Source organism: Gorilla gorilla, chromosome 20 (genome assembly GCF_029281585.2).
Source record: "Gorilla gorilla gorilla isolate KB3781 chromosome 20, NHGRI_mGorGor1-v2.1_pri, whole genome shotgun sequence".
Lineage (NCBI taxonomy): Eukaryota > Metazoa > Chordata > Mammalia > Primates > Hominidae > Gorilla > Gorilla gorilla.
The window spans coordinates 70,055,960-70,076,587 of record NC_073244.2 but is presented as its reverse complement, the minus strand read 5'-3'; the positions used below and the strand labels follow the sequence as shown (position 1 = coordinate 70,076,587).

General features: G+C 46.2%; 1 protein-coding gene across 2 annotated transcripts; it reads left to right on the top strand.

Annotated features, from left to right (window-relative positions):
- Window positions 1-1,065: 1,065 nt before the first annotated feature.
- Window positions 1,066-17,538, top strand: C20H19orf18 (chromosome 20 C19orf18 homolog). Of its 2 annotated transcripts, none has more exons than XM_063701726.1 (6): window positions 1,066-1,706; window positions 1,815-1,919; window positions 3,495-3,536; window positions 9,389-9,491; window positions 14,413-14,513; window positions 17,259-17,538. In XM_063701726.1, exons 1-6 carry the CDS (start codon window positions 1,586-1,588, stop codon window positions 17,372-17,374), a joined length of 588 nt encoding a protein of 195 aa, XP_063557796.1. In that variant the 5' UTR covers window positions 1,066-1,585; the 3' UTR covers window positions 17,375-17,538. The 2 variants fall into 2 exon arrangements, with proteins under 2 accessions (XP_063557796.1, XP_004061612.2); XM_004061564.3 differs by having other exon boundaries at window positions 1,074-1,706; window positions 14,413-14,573.
- Window positions 17,539-20,628: the final 3,090 nt, after the last annotated feature.

The window sequence follows — 20,628 nt, the reverse complement described above, 5'->3', positions numbered from 1 at the left end:
TGGGAGGGACAGGAGGATTGCTTGAGCTGAGGAGTTCAAGGCCAGCCTTGCAACGTAGCAAGATCCCATCTCTGTTTAAACAGATAGAGTTTTTTTAATGTCTTAAAGGGCCTCCTGGCAGGGCACAGTGGCTCACTCCTGTCACCCCAGCACTTTGGGAGGCCAAGGTGGGTGAATCATGAGATCAGGAGTTCGAGACTGGCCTGGCCAACATGGTGAAACCCCATTTCTACTAAAAATACAAAAATTAGCTGGGTGTGGTGGCAGATGCCTGTAATCCCAGCGGTTCCAGAGGCTGAGGCAGGAGAATCGTTTGAACCCAGGAGGTGGAGGTTGCAGTGAGCCAAGATTGTGCCACTGCATTCCGGTGTGGGTGACAGGGCAAGACTCCATCTCAAAAAAAAAAAAAAAAAAAAAAAAAAAAAAGGGCCTCCTGTGGGTCAGGTCACATCACGAGTCAAAAGAAAGTCCCAGACTTCTGCTTCTTCCTGGAAGTATTCCCTTCCTCTCACCTATCATGCACAGCCTGGACACTTGATTTCAGTGGTCCCTAACATCCAGGACTCCCAGGTCTCCTCTGTCTCCCTCATACATGACATTGTTCATTGCCTTTTTTGAGCCCATCTTCCATTCCTCCCATCTCTGAAGCCTAGGGCCCACTTTCAGTCATCAGGAGTCCCCCTTTACCTTCCTGCTGTGGGTCTCCCCCGTGCACATTGCCTCCCTTCTAAGGGTGACTGCTTTCCTTCCACTTTCTTTTCTTCTCTTTCTTTATGCAGTGGTACGATTTTGGCTCACTGCTACCTCTGCTTTCTGGGCTCAAGTGATCTTCCTGCCTCAGCCTCCCGAGTATCTGGGACTACAGGTACATGCCACCATGCCTGGCTAGTTTTTGTTTTTGTGTTTGTTGTTTTATTTTTTTGAGACAGAGTCTTGCTCTGTCGCCCAGGCTGGAGTGCAGTGGCATGATCTCAGCTCACTGCAACCTCCACCTCCTGGGTTCAAGTGATTCTCATGCCTCAGCCTCCCAAGTAGCTGGAACTACAGGTGTGCACCACCATGCCCAGCAAATTTTTGTATTTTTAGCAGAGATGGGCTTTCACTGTGCTGGCCAGGCTGGTCTTGAACTCCTGGCCTCAAGCGATCTGCCCACCTTGACCTCCTAAAGTGTTGGGATCATAGGCGTGAGCCACCGTGCCCATTCCTTTTTTCCTGAACATTTTCCAAGTGAGGTTGTTGGAAATCACGGATGGGGAACTATGCATGCGAAGGGCTGACTGTAATTGATTTCTTTCTGCCTCCTCACTAATCTGCACACTGCAGGCAGGGACCTGGTCTCATCATGCCTGCACCTCCAAGCACTGCCGTCTTACACTGTAGTCTCCCCATTGGTCAGCGTGGTTCCATGAAGGAACTCCATTATCACAGCAAGGACTGACCTCACACTGGTGGCTCCAAGTCACTGCCCAAACATTCTGAAGGGAGTAGAACTTCTTGATTCCTCAGATAAATAGAGGACAGATGCTGGACTGTAGCTAAGTATTTCCTTTCATCTACGGGATAAAATACTGATAATTTGAGAGTGATGGACAAGGTTCAGAGTGGTTTCCTCATTTTGTTTTTGTTTTTAATGGAATGCCAACTTCATTTATGCTTGCCGTATACAGATGGACTCCATCCCACTGGAAACATAACAGGCTTACCAGGTAGCTTCAACCACTGGTTTTATGTGACTCAGGGAGAATTGAAAAGCTGTTTCAGGGGAGATAAAAAGAAGGTAATTACATTTCACCGCAAAAAGTTTTCTTTTCAAGGCAGTAAATGGTCACAACCACCCAGAAACATCACCAAAGAGCCCAAAGTGTTCTTTCATAAAACCCAGTTGCCTGGGATTCAAGGGGCTGCCTCAAGATCCACGGGTGAGTCATTGAATTCCTCATTCAGTGAAGTGAGAATCGTAGCCTGGAGTCCTCTTATCTGCCATGTGAATGTGTACTGTGTGCTTGCTGGTAGAAAGGTCCATAAAATAGAGTATGATTAGATAAACATTTGCTTGGAAATTAGATCTTATGCTCTTCACTCTCTGTTAACTGCTTTCTCTTTAGGGATTGCCACTTTCTTCTCTTTCTTTTTCATTTCACTTTAATAAGCGCACACAAAAACCTTGATCCCATCCAGATTACACAGGTGTGCCTGTCTGACTTGAATTTGGTGCACATTTGGCAGTAGAGCATGCAAGTCTAGACACAGAAGGTTTGTGAGTGTACAGAATTCTTTTTTTTTTTTTTTTTTGAGACAGAGTCTTGCTCTGTCGCCCAGGCTGGAGTGCAGTGGCACGATCTCTGCTCACTGCAAACTCCACCTCCTGGGTTCACACCATTCTCCTGCCTCAGCCTCCCAAGTAGCTGGGACTACAGGCACCCGCCACCACGCCCAGCTAATTTTTTGTATTTTTAGTAGAGACAGGGTTTCACTGTGTTAGGCAGGATGGTCTTGATCTCCTGACCTCGTGATCCACCCGCCTCGGCCTCCCAAAGTGCTGGGATTACAGGCATGAGCCACCATGCCCAGCCGAGAATTCTTTATAAGCATTTTCTATGGTTCCCTTCTAATTTGAGTACTAGAGGATGTTTGTTTATCTTATAACAGCAAAACCAACCCTGACAATCTTTGAAGCTCAGCAACCCTTTGTGGAGATATATGATGCTTGTAAGTAATCTCAATTCCATGCAAGGGAAATGCTGTCTGTGTGATACATTTGCATGTAATTTGTGTCCGAGGAAAGGACACTACTGTTGGTTCCCTGGCCTCTCTGCCTGGCTCTCTGATCCTTTTTTTTTTTTTTTTTTTTTTGAGACGGAGTCTCACTCTGTTGCCCAGCTGGAGTGCAGTGGCGCGATCTCGGCTCACCAAGACCTCCACCTCCGGGTTCAAGCAATTCTCCTGCCTCAGCCTCCTGAGTAGCTGGGACTACAGGCATGTGCCACCATGCCCAGCTAATTTTTGTAGTTTCAGTAGAGACGGGGTTTCACCATGTTGGTCAGCCTGGTCTCGAACTCCTGACCTCGTGATCTGCCTTCCTCGCTGGGATTACAGGCATGAGCCACTGTGCCCAACCCTCGCTGACCTTCTAATGAGGTCATAGCCCCTTCAACTCGAAGTCTCTCCAGGTCCTTAATTTGGGCAGAGATTTCCCAACTTGTATGACTGCAAAAGGAGACCAGAAACCAAAACTATCCTGTTCCTAAAGGTCATTCTTCATGACAGGAAGCACCAGGTGCAAAAAGAACAGCAGGCTCACCAGGCTTCTGCAAATTAACCCACACATTGCTGCCAGGCATTGGGAGGAATGTATTAACACATGCCATCTTAGATATTTGGAAGCTGTGTGTTCGGCGTCCTTCTCTAATGCCAAGTTATTTCCTTGTTGTCCCAAGTTCATCTTAAACCATCTTAAAGTCTCTTCTTTTTGATCCCCTTTGATGGCCTTTTAGCTGCATCCCCTACGAACCCCATGAAATTCCTGAGGAATAAAGGTAAGTCAAGGGATCTGGGAGGGCGGGTGGACCCGCAACATTCCTGAAGCTGTCGTGATGTGTGGCTCCAGAGGGTGCCGGCTGGTCACCAAGGAGTCTGCACACGTGGAGCCTTCATGTGCGTTAGACAAGGTGCCCCCTCTGGAGGGGGATACGCAGTGACACCGCTTGGGACAGGTGAGAAAGTGGCTCAACTCCACGGGCTGATGTTGTAGTGAGTAGAGCACAGGCTGTGTCTGAGATCTCTTTGTGGAACACACAAAATGCATGGGCACACACAGCGGCCCTGTCAGCAGCCTTTCTAGCAACTCTCCCCACTGTGGCTTGTCCTGGAACCTCCTCAACACCTCTCGCTTCAGAGTCCTCCAAAGCAGAAGGCACCTTGTGTCCTGCTGCTGCTCCCGCCCCAGAGCATCCTTCCTTCTCCTCTGCACATTTGCTAAGTGCCTGCAACAGGGCGGCTACTGAGTCAGCTCCCCCACGACCTACCCATCTCCACTGCTTTCACACGTAGCCAGCATTTGTTTTAATCACATGCTGAGTGAGACATGCAGACACAGAAATGACTGTCATGAAGGAAGAAGCCTGATACTCACGGGTCCCTAGAAGCAGGAGGCCACACAAGGAAGCACCAGGGTCAGTCAGAAGGCAAAGGGAGCCAGGAAAGTGTGAGCAAAAGCCTTTATTCTGGGCCGGGCATGGTGGCTTATGCCTGTAATCCCAGCACTTAGGAAGGCCGAGGTGGACGAATCACTTGAGGTCAAGAGTTCGAGACCAGCTTGGCTAACATGGTGAAACCCCATCTCTACTAAAAATACAAAAATTAGCCAGGAGTGGTGGTGGGCGCCTGTAATCCCAGCTATTCGGGAGGCTGAGGCGGGAGAATCGCATGAACCTGGGAGGTGGAGGTTGCAGTGAGCTGAGATTGCGTCACTGCACTCTAGCCTGGGCAACAGAGCAAGGCTGTCTTAAAAAAAAAAAAAAAAAAAAAAAAAAAAAAAAAACTTTATTCTGGTTTTTACAGGAAGGCAGGTAGGGAAGGTGGGCTTGGGATCAGCTTGAGTGATTTGGTGGCTGTGGGGCATGGGGTATGTCCCTGGTTGTCTGGGACCTGGCCCTGGGGTGGTTGGGGGCAGGGGATGGTGGCCTGGAGCATGAGGGCTCCATAGAGATTGTTGGGGTGTAGGCTTTGGGTGCGTCGGCTTGCACATGAAAGGTGCACTTGCAGGCCAGGGTTTACTATCTTTAGGAATTGGCTGGACCTGGGAGGGCAGTCTCTTCAAGGGTCAGTTAAGGCCCCAAGATGTCAAAGTATCAGGAAATACAGAAAATAAAAAACGTGATGAATACATCCATCCACGCCAAACACATTATCAATCTTCCTAAAGCTCAGCTATGACTGTTTCACCTGCCCATTGACACCACCATCACCAAAGCACAGAGCTTGAGTCCTGGCTGGGGTATCAAAGGCCTGCACACTGGTCCTTCTTTTGACACTAGCTTGTTTTGTGTGCTGGTGCTAGAAGGTCACTGAGACCTCTGCCACCCCTGAGCTTCAGGTCCCAGTTGTAGGTAGGATAGAGACGGGACAAAATTGTTTATCTAATGAAGTTGATGGTCCGGGTGCGGTACAGGCTCATGCCTGTAATCCCAGCACTTTGGGGGGCTGAGGTGCGTAGATCACCTGAGGTCAGGAGTTTGAGACCAGCCTGGACAACATGGTGAAACCCCATCTCTACTAAAATACAAAAATTAGCTGGGCATGGTGGAGGGCACTTGTAATCCCAGCTACTCGGGAGGCTGAGGTAGGAGAACCCGGGAGGCGGAGGTTGAAGCAAGCAGAGATCGCGCCACTGCACTCCAGCCTGGCAACAGAGCGAGACTCTGTATCAAAAAAAAAAAAAATTATATGGAAAGATGTCTACCTTACTCATAGTAAGAATTGTGCATTGAAACTGCCAAGCTTAAATAATGAAGTTCGACAAATATGATTAAGTACACAGTTTATTTGAGCACAAAGCTTGAGGATGTCCACCCAGGAGACACTGACTCCAAACTAATGGGGACAGCATTTCCAAAGAGGAGAAATTACGGTTTCACTTATATGCGCAGAGACTGACATTGTAGCAGGATTGTAACATTTTCCATATGAGACGAGTGCATAAGTTACAGCTATTTGATTGGTTATAGACGACGTTCCAAGGAAGATTATTGCTCTGTGAGGAAGGGCAGCCATCTGAGGGGGCTCTCACAGCTGGCACCTCTTGATCTTCTTATTTACAGGAAAAAAGGCAGAAGTTGCCACTGCATCCGTGTGATTCAGGCTGCATAGCCACATTGCTCTCAAGTTCAGAGTAGTTCAAAGTTCCAACAGCTTTAAGTTTAAATTAGTTTAAGTTTGAATAATTTAATTTCATAAAACTACACTGTAATTCCAGTTTTCAGCTATCCTGTTGAAAGTGGGCAAAATGTCTCATAACTGTATTGGCAAAGGAGCTGGGAAACATAATCTCATGTCTTGTTTGTAGGCTAGCAGTGAGCACAACTTCTAGAGAGGGCAATTGACAGTTCTCATAAAAACAATGCTATTACTTTTTTTTTTTTTTTTGAGATGGAGTTTCAATCTTGTATCTTGTTGCCCAGCCTGGAGTGTAATGATGCGATCTCAGCTCTCCTGCCTCAGCCTCCTGAGTAGCTGGGATTACAGGCACCCATTACCATGCCCCACTAATTTTGTGTTTTTAGCAGAGATGGGGTTTCACCATGTTGGCCAGGCTCGTCTCAAACTCCTGACCTCAGGTGGTCCACCCGGCTCGGCCTCCCAAAGTGCTGGGATTACAGACATGAGCCACCATGCCTGGCCAAGGTGCTTACTTTGTTTTTTTTTCTTGTTTTTTTTTTTGTTTTGTTTTTTTCTGTTTTTTTTTTAAGACAGAGTCTCACTCTGTCACCCAGGCTGGAGTGCAGTGGCGCCATCGTGGCTCACTGCAACCTCCACCTCCTGGGCTCAAGTGATTCTCCTGCCTCAGCCTCCCAAGCAGCTGGGATTACAGGTGTGCACCACCACACCCGGCTAATTTTTGCATTTTTAGTGGAGATGGGGTTTCACCATGTTGGCCAGGCTGGTCTTGAACTCCTGACCTTGTGATCCGCCCACCTCGGCCTCCCAAAGTGCTGGGACTACAGGCATGAGCCACCGCACCCAGCTGGCGATTACTTTTTAACCTAGAGTGTTGAAATATACCTGGGGGATTTATTTTAATCAGTTATGGCAAGACTCCCAGACATGCAAATGATCTTCATGAAGGAAAAAGTTTATACTTATAGATTCCTGGAAACAGGAGACATGGCCCACCACACAGGGGTACACCGGTAACCTCAGGAAGCACAGGGAGTGAGGGTGAGCGAGGCCCCCGCCTCTACTGGGGTTTCTGAGGGAAGGAATGGGTGAGGCATGGCAGGTACTCTGGACAAATATAGATTTGAATAGTTTTGGTAAATCATAGGGATGGTTTCTAGTTGTCCAGTATTTGGCCCTGGGGTGATTTAGGGCAGGCAGGGAGAGATTGGCTTATTGTGTGAGTTTGAAAAAGAGATGGTTGGGGTGGATTGGTTGGTTTGTATTTCAAAGGTGTGCTTGTAGGGGAGTCATCCGCTGTCTCTAGGAAATAGCTAGCCCTGGGAAGGGAGGTCTTCAGGATTAAGGCCCCAAATGCCAAAGCATCAGGAATACAGAAAATAAGGAAATATAATAAATACACCCAGCAATTCCATTTCTAGTAAATTTTATTAAAAAATATGCTATTCATTTTCCTAGTCTATTTCTCCCATCCTGCTTGGTGACTTTCTCATATATTTCTCTAGCTCTGTAAATATCTCAATGTATTCTGCCCCAGCCTTGCTCTCCCAGAATGACCTTGTTTGCCCCCTTCACAAACAAAATACAAGCAGTTAAAAGACAGTATCCACACCCTCCTGTCTACCAGCAATCACACCTCCTTTCTCTGTCTCCTGCTGGAAATTGAACTATCCATGCCAAGGCTGGCCTGTGTCCCAGCTTCCATCCTCTTAGGCCAACTCAAGGACTTTCCTGACAACTCCCTCTCCCTTTCCTGCATGCTCTGGTCTGAATGCTGGTGTCCCCCAACCCCATATTCATGTATTGAAATCCTAACCCCAAAGGTGAGGATATTAGGAGTTGGGGCCTTTAGGAGGTGACGAGGTCTTGAGGGTGGAACCCCCACGATTGGGAATAGCACCCTTACAGTAGAAGTCACAGAGAGCTATCTCACTCCTTCCACCCTGTGAGGACACAACAAAGAAGGCACCCTCTGTTGAACCAGAAAGTGAACCCTCGCCAGCCACCAAAGCTGCTCATGCCTTGATCTGGGACTTCCCAGCCTCCAGAATTGTGAGAGACCAATGTCTGTTGTTTCTTTGTTTCTTTTTCTTTTTTTGAGACAGAGTCTCGCTCTGTTGCCCAGGCTGGAGTGCAGTGGCACGATCTCGGCTCACTGCAACCTCCACCTCCTGGGTTCAAGCGATTCTCCTGCTTCAGCCTCCTGAGTAGCTGGAATTACAGGCATGCGCCACCATGCCCAGCTGATTTTATTTTGTATTTTTATTAGAGATGGGGTTTCGCCATGTTGGTCAGGCTGGTCTCGAACTCCTGACATCCTGATCCACCTGCCTTGGCATCCCAAAGTTTTTTTTTTTTTTTTAAGACAGGGTTTCATTCCCGTCACCCAGGCTGGAGTATAATGGCGCAATCTCACCTCCCTACAACCTCCCACTCCCTGGCTGAAGCAATTCTCCTGCCTCAGCCTCCTGAGTAGCTGGGATTACAGGCACCTGCCACCACACCCGACGAATTTTTGTATTTTTGTAGAGTTGGGGTTTCACCATGTTGCCCAGGCTGGTCTTGAACTCCTGAGCTCCCGTGATCTGCCCACCTCGGCCTCCCAAAGTACTGGGATTACAAGAGTGGGCCACCACACCTGGCTGTGTCTGTTGTTTCTAAGCCACCAAACCTGTGGTGTTTTGTTACAGCAGCCAGAATGAACTGGCACCGTAGTATCACGATTCACTCTTTCATTCCCATTCACGAACATGCTGCCAGTGTTCACATCTTAAAAAACAAAATCCATCTCTTGATCCCTTAGACTCCTCCAGGAGCTGTGCCCATTTCTCTTCTTTCTTTACAAAGTTCCCCAAAATAATTTTCAAAATTCATGATCTCCAGTTACTTCTCACTCCCTCCTGAACCTGCTTCAGTTGTGTCCCCACCACACAGCTAATATGGCCTCTGCCCAGGTCTCTAGTGACCTCTTGGATGCCCGATCCAATGGTCTGTTTTCAGTTTTCTTTCTTTTTCTTTTTCTTTCTTTTTTTTTTTTTTTTTTTGAGACGGAGTTTCACACTGTTGCCCAGGCTGGAGTGCAGTGGCATGATCTCGGCTCACTGAAAATCTAACTTCAGTATTTTCTAAAATTAAGAATGCTAGCCTGAGCAATGTGGCAAAATCCCATCTCTACAAAAACACAAAAAAAATAGGCAGGTGTGGTGGCGCATGCCTGTGGTGCCAGCTACTTGGGAGGCTGAGGCAGGAGAATTGCTCGGACCCGGGAGGCGGAAGTTGCAGTGAGCTGTGATCATGCACTGCACTCCAGCCTGGGTGATAGAGCGAGACTCAGTGTCAAAAAACAAAACAAACAAACAAACAAACAAAAGCTATTTTTTAAAGTGTTTCTGGTTTTGACTTCCATTCCCCTCTGTAAGGACAAATATATTAACTGAAAGACATAGCTAAAATGAACATTTTTGAGCACTTCTTTTCTTTTCTTTCTTTTTAGCAATAATTCGGCAAAGATCTGCTCTTGTTAAAGTAATTTTAATTTCGAGTGTAGCCTTCAGCATTGCCCTGATATGTGGGATGGCAATCTCCTATATGATATAGTAAGTATCTGCTAAGTAATATCTGCTGTCCTTAAATGAGACATAACAAGTCAACTGATTATTATTTAGTGTCAAAGGATGATGATGATACATCTTATAATTGCTAAAGTATTGGTCATTATAAATTTCCAGATTAGTGTTTTTCAACATGTGGATTGTACTCATGTTGAGGCATGATACACATGAAAAAAAAGGAAGAAAGACACAGGACCGAATACAATTCAGCAGAATAGAAAATATTAGAAAATATTACGCCGGGCGCGGTGGCTCACGCTTGTAATCCCAGCACTTTGGAAGGCCGAGGCGGGCGGATCACGAGGTCAGGAGATCAAGACCATCCTGGCTAACACGGTGAAACCCCGTCTCTACTAAAAATACAAAAAATTAGCCGGGCGTGGTGGCGGGTGCCTGTAGTCCCGGCTCCTTGGGAGGCTGAGGCAGGAGAATGGTGTGAACCCGGGAGGCGGAGGTTGCAGTGAGCCGAGATTGCGCCACTGCACTCCAGCCTGAGTGACAGAGCGAGACTCCATCTCAAAAAAAGAAAATATTACTTAAAGTATTAATGTAAAAGGCTGATTTTTAAACTTTTCAGACACATGTGAGACATGCACACACACAGAGACACACGGTTGTGAAATAAAATATATTTCTTACTGGGAGTCATGATCAAAAATGCTTGAAAGACACAGTTTGAGATGCTAGCATCCTCCCAAAATTCAGTATTTTATTTTATTTTTTCTACTTTTTTTGGAGGGGAGCGGACGGAGTTTCGCTCTTGTTGCCCAGGCTAGAGTGTAATGGTACGGATCTCGGTTCACTGCAACCTCTGCCTCCCGGGTTCAAGCAATTCTCCTGCCTCAGCCTCCCAAGTAGCTGGGATTACTGCAGGGATACGCCACCATGCCAGGCTAATTTTGTATTTTTAGTAGAGATGGGGTTTCTCCATGTTGGTCAGGCTGGTCTCGAACTCCAGACCTCAGGTGATCCGCCCGCCTTGGCCTCCCAGTGCTGGGATTAAAGGTGTGAGCCACCATTCCCAGACCCCAGAATTTGGTATTTTAAAATAAACTTGAGGCCGGGTGTGGTGGCTCATGCCTGTAATCCCAGCACTCTGGGAGGCTGAGGTGGGTACATCACCTGAGGTCAGGAGTTCAAGACTAGCCTGGCCAATATAGTGAAATCCCGTCTCTACTAAAAATACAAAAATTAGCTGGGCGTGGTGGTGGGCGCCTGTAATCCCAGCTACTTGGGAGGCTGGGGCAGGAAAATTGCTTGAACCTGGGAGGCAGAGGTTGCAGTGGGCAGAGATCATGCCATTGCACTCCAGCCTGGGCGACAAGAGCAAAACTCTGTCTCAAATAATAAATAAATAAATAAATAAAAATAAAAAGAACTTGCTACTCTGGAAGGAATCTCAATAGTGCACAGCAGAAAAGAGCGACCACTCTCCCTTTCACTAGAAATGTGTCAGTGCAGTCTGGGGTGATAGCAGCTTTGGGGGAAGATACGTCACCGTCTTCGCAAATAAAGCTTGGGGTCAAGCTGTTTTGAGTGATGTAATCATTTTGAAATTCACGGTAGAAAAAGGTGAGACACACTGTGATCTCATGCGGTTCTGACCAAACCAACAGACTCTGACTCCTACTATATGATTCCGTGCTGGGATTCCATTGTATCCTACCAGAAACAGCTTGAGAAGTACAAAATTACTTGCTTCATTGAATTAAGTATGAAAACAAGATATATTGCCATGTGTGGGATATTTTTTGAGGCAGCTATGTTAAGACCACCTTGGAGTAGGTCACATGAAGGCAAAGTGACATTAAAGGTAAAAGGGGAAAAATTTTGCTAATGAGAGCGTATCCTGCGTGCTTGGTTGTGGGTTATCTCCACTATATCCGCTTAATTTATGTAAATGTATAGGCCGGGAGCATTGGCTCACGCCTGTGATCCCAACACTTTGGGAGGCCGAGGCGGGTGGATCCCTTAAGCTCAGGTGTTTGAGACCAGCCTGGGCAACATGGTGAAACCGCGTCTATACAAAAAATACAAAAATTAGCCCGGTGTGGTGACACGCACTCCCAGCTACTCAAGAGGCTGAGGTGGGAGGATGGCTTGAGCCCTGGAGGTGGAAGTTGCAGTGAGCTGAGATCGCACCACTGCACTTCCTCCTGGGCGACAGAGTGAGACCATGTCTCAGAAAAAAAAAAATTATGTAACTGTAGCTTCTGTATATTTCATTATTATAACAAAACTATTAATAAATATAAAGTTTTGTAATGCAACTCAGTAAAACATATCTCCTGGACACTCAGTGTTGAATTGAGTTGCTGAGCTAGTCAATTCTTATTGTTTTCACATTTGTATTAGCACTAAGCTATAGTGGAGCCTGGGGCCAAAACCAAAACCAAAACGAAAACAAACAAACAAAAAAAAACAAAACCACCTGTTCAAAAGTACAAGTTTTATGTAATTTTTAGTGGTTCATTTTTTCCAGAAGTAGATTTTGAAAATACTATTGGTAAGTTTGCTTTTATTTAAACCAGGAAAGTAAAATTACAATTAATTTTGTTTAGGGTAGAGATAAAATATTTATTTTTATTTTTATTTTTTTGGAGACGGAGTCTTGCTCTGTTGCCCAGGCTGGAGTGCAGTGGCGTCATCTCAGCTCACTGCAAGCCCCGCCTCCCAGGTTCACGCCATTCTCCTGCCTCAGCCTCCCAAGTAGCTGGGACTACAGGCACCCGCCACCACGCCCGGCTAATTTTTTTTTGTATTTTTAGTAGAGACGGGGTTTCACCATGTTACCCAGGATGGTCTCGATCTCCTGACCTCGTGATCCGCCCGCCTCGGACTCCTAAAGTGCAGGGATTACAGGCGTGAGCCACTGTGCTTGGCCTAGATAAAATGTTTAAACTTAATGTTGTGACTTTTCATACACCAGTTTTCAATTATTAAATATATTCTGAACTTCTTAAGTGTTTTGGAAAATAATAAGCATTTAAAAATACATTAAAACATGTGTATAGGGACTCACACCTTTCCTTTTGACTCAAGCTCCCCTGTGGTTTAGCACAGCACTGTTGGATCCTATCTCTGTTTACAATTCTGATATTTGGTATGTCCTGGATTTTTTTTTTTTTTTTTTGCTTCATTTCAGTTTTTAAAAATATTGAGTTAAGGGCCGGGCGCGGTGGCTTATGCCTGTAATCCCAGCACTTTGGGAGGCCAAGGTGGGCGGGTCACCTGAGCTTGGGAGTTCGAGACCAGCCTGACCAACATGGAGAAACCCCATCTGTACTAAAAATACAAAAAAATTAGCCAGACATGGTGGCACATGCCTGTAATCCCAGCTACTTGGGAGGCTGAGGCAGGAGAATCGCTTGAACCTGGAAGGCGGAGGTTGTGGTGAGCCAAGATCGCGCCATTGCACTCCAGCCTGGGCAAAAAGAGCGAAACTCCATCTGCAAAAAAAAAAAAAAAAATTGAGTTAAAATACTCATCTTCATTTTTCAGTGTTTGGGGTACCTCCTTACATTTCGCACTGAGGCGAGCACCTCCCTTTTGTCACTCAAATCTTGCTCCTGTCCCAGCCTTTTGAGCAAGAAAAACAAAAAATAAGCTAACCCTAAAAGTTTTTTTTTTTTTTTTTTTTGAGATGGAGTTTCACTCTTGTTGGCCAGGCTGGAGTGTAATGGCACCATCTCAGCTTATTGCAACCTCTGCCTCCCAGGTTCAAGTGATTCTCCTGCCTCAGCCTCCCAAGTAGCTGGGATTACAAGCATGTGCCACCACGCCCTGCTAATTTTGTATTTTTTTAGTACAGACGGGGTTTCTCCATGTTGGTCAGGCTGGCCTCCAACTCCTGACCTCAGGTAATCTGCCCGCCTCGGCCTACCAAAGTGCTGGGATTACTGGCGTGAGCCACCGCACCTGGCCCCTAAAAGTATTTTTTTAATACATAATTCACACAGTACTGGGAAGGTAAGTATGTTAGGAAAACACTGTCATCCATTTCCACACCAGACAGAAATAGCTGTTCAATGATCCACTTCCAGGATTGGACCTACAGTGAGGTAGAAAAATCAGTAACACCCATTCTGTCCTATTTTGTTCATCACGGATTTCTTGGCATTAATTTTTATTTTGTAAAATATTACACTGAAACATGATTATGGCCGGGCACAGTGGCTCACACCTGTAATTCCAGTGTTTTGGGAGGCCAAGGAGGAAAGACACCTTGAGCCTAGGAGTTTGAGACCATCCTGGGCAACATAGCAAGACCCAATTTCTAAAAAAAAAAAAAAAATACAAAAATAATTAGCCGGGCATGGTGCCACGAGCCTGTGGTCCCAGCTACTTAGGAGGCTGAGCAGGGAAGACTGTTTGAACCCAGGACTTTGCGGCTGCAGTGAACCATGATTGTATCAGTTCACTTCTAGCCTGGGTGACAGAATGAGACCCTGTTCCAAAGAAAGAAAGAGAGAAAGGGAGAGAGAAAGAGAAAGGGAGAGAGAGAGAGAGAAAGGGAAAGAAAAAGGAAAGAAAAGGAAGGGAGGGAGGAAGGAAAGAGAGAGGAAAGAAGAAAGAAAAAAAAGAGAAAGAAATGGAAAGAAAGATGATTTGTTTGATTATGGATTTTTTGTCAACACCTTAAGTTTGGAACCCAGTGTGAGTGCCTTGTTCACGTCTAGTCCTGGCTTTGATCCATGCTTTGGGATGATCGGAGTTACTCCTTACTCCAGGAAATGGCCTGACCATGTAGACAGTTGAGATCTGACCATGATTAGTCTGGTTTCAAAGTCTTATGTCTGCACCCACTCCACAAGCGACTCCTTTCCCGTCAGAAAGTGGCATGGTTGAGAAATGAATTATTCATCATGAAAACTGTGCTTCTAAATTCATTTATATCATTCTCCAGTCGACTGGCACAGGCTGAGGAAAGACAACAGCTCGAGTCACTTTATAAGAACCTCAGGATACCGTTATTAGGAGATGAAGAAGAGGGCTCAGAGGACGAGGGTGAGTCCACGCACCTACTTCCAGAGAACGAAAATGAGCTGGAAAAGTTCATCCACTCAGGTAGTGTGACCTGTAAGAGCTATTCGCAGGAAAGCCAAGCTGGCAGCGGCAGCTTGCGTTTCTTTTCTTTCTTTCTTTCTCAGCGGCGGCTTGCATTTCTTTTCTTTCTTTCTTTCCTTCCTTCCTTTCTTTTCTTACTTTCTTTTCTTTCTTTCTTTCATTTTTTTTTTAAGATGGACTCTTACTCTGTAGCCCAGGCTGGAGTGCAGTGGCGCGATCTCTGCTCACTGCAAGCTCCGCCTCCCAGATTCACGCCATTCTCCTGCCTCAGCCTCCCGAGTAGCTGGGAGTACAGGCGCCCGCCACCATGCCCGGCTAATTTTTTGTATTTTTAATAGGGACGGGGTTTCACCATGTTAGCCAGGATGGTCTCGGAAGGCAGCTATGCTCACCACTATACCACCAACGCTCGGGTGCCAGGATGGTCTCGATCTCCTGACCTCGTGATCCACCCGCCTCTGCCTCCCAAAGTGCTGGGATTACAGGCGTGAGCCACCGCGCCTGGCCTATGGCTTGGTTTTCAAAGGCAAAGATAAGTGGGAGTTAAGGGAGTTTGAAGTAAGAGAGACAAATATTCACAGCCACACTTACGGAAATGAACCTTTCTTATCAAATCTTACAGACGGGTGAACAGCTGTGGGGTTGCTCAGTTCCTTTTGCAGGGCAATTCCACGGATCTAACAGAGTTCAGGAAACAAACTTTTCCCAGCACAAAACATGTTTCCGTTAAACATACTCATTACCGTGATGTTATCCTGCATTCAGAACACAGACACGCAGATGTTTCACCTGCACCATCTGTCTCCATCTGACGTGAAAATGGGATCCAGACCCACAAAATAGAGGTCACTACCCCAGGGTACAATTTCCCAGCATGCCATGCCCACCACAGACATGTTCTGCTGTCCGTGTGAGAAGAGGGTGAAATTGATTATTTAAAACTGATTTTGTAGAAGTTCTTTTTTTTTTTTTTTTTTTTGAGGCGGAGTCTTGCTCTGTTGCCCAGGCTGGAGTGCAGTGGCACGATCTCAGCTCACTGCAAGCTCTGCCTCCCGGGTTCACACCATTCTCCTGCCTCAGCCTCCCGAGTAGCTGGGACTATAGGCACCCGCCACCACGCCCAGCTAACTTTTTGTATTTTTAGTAGAGACAGGGTTTCACCGTGTTAGCCAGGATGGTCTCGATCTCCTGACCTTGTAATCCACCCACCTCAGCCTCCCAAAGTGCTGGGATTACAGGCATGAGCCAATGCACCCCGCCTGTAGAATTTATTTTATTTATTTATCTTTTTTTTTGAGACAGAGTCTCCCTATGTCACCCAGGCTGCAGTGCAGTGGCGAAATCTTGGCTCACTGCAACCTTTGCCTCCTGGGTTCAAGCAATTCTCCTGCCTCAGCCTCCCGAGTAGCTGGGATTACAGGCGTGCACCATGACCCCTGGCTAATTTTTGTATTTTTAGTAGAGACGGAGTTTCACCAGTTAGCCAGGCTGGTCTCAAACTCCTGACCTCAAGTGATCCACCCGCCTCGGCCTCCCAAAGTGCTAGGAGTACAGGTGTGAGCCACCGCTCCTGGCCTTTTTTTTCTTTTTTCTTTTTTCTTTTTTTTTAAGACAGAGTTTCACTATGTCACCCTGGCTGGAGTGCAGTGGTGCAATATCAGCTCACTGAAGCCTCAACCTCCTGGGCTCAGTTAATCCTCCCACCTCAGCCTCCTGAGTTGCTGGGACTACAGGTGCATGTCATTATGCTGGGCTCATTTTTGTTTGTGGTTTCTTTTTGAGATGGAGTCTCGCTCTGTTGCCCAGGCTGGAGTGCAGTGGTGTGATCTTGGTTCACTGCAACCTCTGCCTCCTGGGTTCAAGTGATTCTCATGCTTCAGCCTCCCGAGTAGCTGGGATTACAGACACACACCACCACGCCTGGCTCGTTTTTGTATTTTTAGTAGAGATGGGGGTCGCACCATGTTGGCCAGGCTAGTCTCGAACTCTTGACTTGAAGTGATCCGCCCTGTTCAGCCTCCCAAAGTCCTGGGATTACAGGCATGAGCCACTGTGCCGGGCTAGTTTTTGTATTTTTAGTAGAGACAGTTTTCACCATGTTGCCCAGGTTGGTCACAAACTCCTGGGCTTAAGAGATCTTCCCGTCTTGGCCTCCCAAAGTGCTGGGATTATAGGTGTGAGCCACTGAGCCCAGCCTAGAAGTTCTGAGATTCGTGGGTACCTGTTTAAAAAATTCTAGAGAGAAAAGTATAGAGAGTGTAGTGTGTGATTCAGACATACTAACCATCCTCACATGGACTCACTCTCTAAAAACTCCAGACATAGCCAGAAAGAGGCAGAACAGCCACAGCAGGAGAGATCACTGATGCTCACTGAGGCAGAGGACTTTGTCATAACCTGTAGAAAACATTTTCCCAATGTCTCTTTACCACATTGGATTATAAATTTTCTACCTTCTTCTTCTTCTTTTACTGGGCATTTATACAACTTGAATACAAAATATGGGAAAATAATTTTAAAATTTAATTTTCACCATCCTTGTCAGACAAATAACATTCATTATGAATCCTCTGAAAATTCCACTGTTGGTACCTCTATTTTTCCAGGCTTTTTCCCTCACCCCTTTTGTCTCCATTTTTATTCCTCACTTATTACTATCTCAATAACATCATTTCTACATTTTAGTTATTATATCAAAAAGAAGCAAAAATATTAAGAAGAAACTGAGGGAAGAGCAAAACTCAGTAACAGAAAACAAAACAAAGAATGCGTCACATAATGGAAAAATGGAAGACTTGTGAACGCAGACGACAGAGGTGCTGGCTGATGCAGAGGAGAAACTATGGGGGTGCTGGGAGACTGAGCCTGTGGGCGTGGCTTGCTCCCAGAGAACCTATGGAAGAGGACATCAAAGAAAGAAATGCCAGACCTGCATCCCAGAAAATAAAGCCACACGATATAGCAACTCTTGCTTATTGGCTCTCATAGTTCATGAATAATTATAACTTAATTGGAAAATAGAAAAGAATCCAACTTTGTTAAGGGTTAAGGGAACTTGTCAGGATTTTCTTCTCTTGCTCCTGACCAGAAATACTGCACAAGTAGTTTTAGGGGGCCATCTCCCAGACTAGCCAGGGAATGGCTTTCATGAAGCAAAACTTTCCTGGTGAGATTACCTGTCGGCTCCATACCTTGTTTCCTTTGTACACATGAGGAAACTGAGGATGTTAAAATAAATATGACCCCGGATTAAAACACACTCATCATTAGTCAGGCATGGTGGCATGCGCCTGTAATCCCAGCTACTCAGGAGGCTGAGGCAGGAGAATCGCTTGAATCCGGGAGGCGGAGTTTGCAGTGAGCCGAGATCGTACCACTGCACTCCAGCCTGGTTGACAGAGCAAGATCCTGTCTCAAAAATAAATAAATTAATTAAATAAAATAAATAAATAAAATAATTAAATAAAATAAATAAGTAAAACACACTCATCCAGGCCAGTCATGATGGCTCATGCCTGTAATTCCAACACTTTGGGAGCATGAGGCAGGCAGATTGCTTGAGTCCAGGAGTTCAAGAGCAGCCTGGACAACATAGTGAGACCCCGTCTCCACACAAAAAAGAAATACACACTCATCGCCATCAGGTTCCAGCTCTCTTGAGGGAAACAGGCCCACAGGCAAGGAGCTAAGAAACACGGCCAGAGGTAGCAAGTGGACACCAAGGGCTGTGGGAATGCAAAGAGGCAAGAGTGAGTGAAATGGTGCAGCTGTTTTGGAAAACAATCTGACGGTTCCTCAGAAAGTTAAACATAGAGTTACTGTATGACCCAGCAAGTCCACTCCTAGGTATACATGCAAGAGAACTGAAAACAGATGTACACACAAAAACCTGCACACTAATGTTCTTAGCAGCACCATTCATAAGAGCCAGAAGGTGGAAACAACCCAAATGTCCATTAACCAATAAATGGATAAACAAAATGTGGTCTATCTGTACAATTAAATATTTTTCAGCAACAAAAAAGAATGAAGTCACTCTGGGAGGCCAAGGGGGCAGATCATGAGGTCAAGGGATCGAGGCCATCCTGGCCAACATGGTGAAACCCCGTCTCTACTAAAAATACAAAAATTTAGCTGGGCATGGTGGCGGATGCCTGTGATCCCAGCTACTCATGAGACTGAGGCAGGAGAATGGTGTGAACCCGGGAGGCGGAGTTTGCAGTGAGTCGAGATCGCACCACTGCACTCCAGCCCGGGCTACAGACCTAGGCTGTCTCAAAAAAAAAAAAAAAAAAAGAAAAAGAGTGAAGTTCTTACGCACACTACAATATAAACAAACTGAAAAACATTATGCTAAGAGCAAGAAGCCAGACACATATTGTGTGATTCTGTTCTTAAAAAATGGCCAGAATAGGAAACTGTATAGATGCAGAAAGTAGATTGGTGGTTCTAGGAGCTGGGGCAGCAGGAGGGGGAAGACTGCTTGTGGGTACGAGGTTTCTTTATGGGGAATGAAAATGTTAGAGGCTGGGTACAGTGGCTCATGCCTGTAATCCCAGCACTTTAGGAGGCTGAGGCAGGTGAATCACTTGAGCTCAGGAGTTTGAGAACAGCCTGGGCAACATGGCAAAACCCCGTCTCACAAAAAGTACAAAAATTAGTGGGGCATGGTGGCATGAGCCTGTAGTCTCAGCTACTTGGGAGGCTGAGGTGAGAGAGGATGACTTGAGCCCAGGAGGTGGAGGTTGCAGTGAGCCAAGATTGTGCCACTGCCCTCCAGCCTGGGCAACAGAGCCAGACTCGGTCTTAAAAAAAAAAAAAAAAAAAAGAAGAAGAAAAGAAAAAAGAAAATGTTAGAAAATTTGATAGTGGTTATGGTTGTAAACTTTGTGAATATACAAAAACCACTAAATTGCATATTTTATTATTTTTTATTATTTTTTTGAGACAGAGTCTCCCTCACTCTGTCACCCAGGCTGGAGTGCAGTGGCACGATCTCGACTCACTGCAACCTCTGCCTTCCAGGTTCTGTTTTTTTGGTTTTTTTTGAGACGGAATCGCGCTCTGTTGCCCAGGCTGGAGTGCAGTGGCGCGATCTCGGCTCACTGCAAGCTCCGCCTCCCAGGTTCACACCATTCTCCTGCCTCAGCCTCCCGAGTAGCTGGGACTGCTGGCGCCTGCCACCATGCCTGGCTAATTCTTTTGTATTTTTAATAGAGATGAGGTTTCATCGTGTTCGCCAGGATGGTCTCGATCTCCTGACCTCATGATCCTCCCACCTCAGCCTCCCAAAGTGCTGGGATTACAGGCATGAGCCACCATGCCTGGCCCTCTGCCTTCCAGGTTCAAGCAATTCTCCTGCCTCAGCCTCCCAAGTAGCTGGGATTACAGGCATCCACCACCACGCCTAGCTAATTTTTATATTTTTAGTGGAGACAGGGTTTCACCACATTGGCCAGTCTGGTCTTGAACTCCTGACCTCAAGTGATCTGCCCACCTCAGCCTCCCAAAGTGCTGGGATTACAGATGTGAGCCACCACTCCTGGCCTGAATTGCATACTTTAAAAGAGTGAATTTTGCACTAAATGAAATAAATCTCAGTCAAGCTGTTAAAAAAAAAAATTAGTCTGGGCCGGGCATGGTAACTCACGCTTGTAATCCCAGCACTTTGGGAGGCTGAGGAGGGTGGATCACGAGGTCAGGAGATCGAGACCATCCTGGCCAACATGGTGAAACCCCGTCTCTACTAAAAATACAAGAAATTAGCTGTGCGTGGTGGTGGGCACCTGTAGTCCCAGCTACTCAGGAGGCTGAGGCAGGAGAATCGCTTGAACCCGGGAGGCAGAGGTTACAGTGAGCCGAGATCGAGCCACTGCACTCCAGCCTGGTGACAGAGTGAGACTCCGTCTCAAAAAAAAAAAAAAAAACAACAAAAAAAAAAACCCACAAAAAATTAGTCTATCTTGAGGATGAACTGAACTCAGACTCAGGTCTTCTAACCCTTCCTTTCAGTTTCCATCTTTCCTAAATTAAATTTTAAAAATTAGAACAGACA

Excerpts from the sequence above, each read along its gene's own strand:
- C20H19orf18 (XM_004061564.3), top strand. The coding sequence starts at position 1,586 with ATGGACAAGGTTCAGAGTGGTTTCCTCATTTTGTTTTTGTTTTTAATG. Across the intron at positions 3,537-9,388 it reads GAAATTCCTGAGGAATAAAG|CAATAATTCGGCAAAGATCT; the intron begins GTAAGTCAAGGG and ends CTTTCTTTTTAG. Across the intron at positions 9,492-14,412 it reads GCAATCTCCTATATGATATA|TCGACTGGCACAGGCTGAGG; the intron begins GTAAGTATCTGC and ends ATCATTCTCCAG.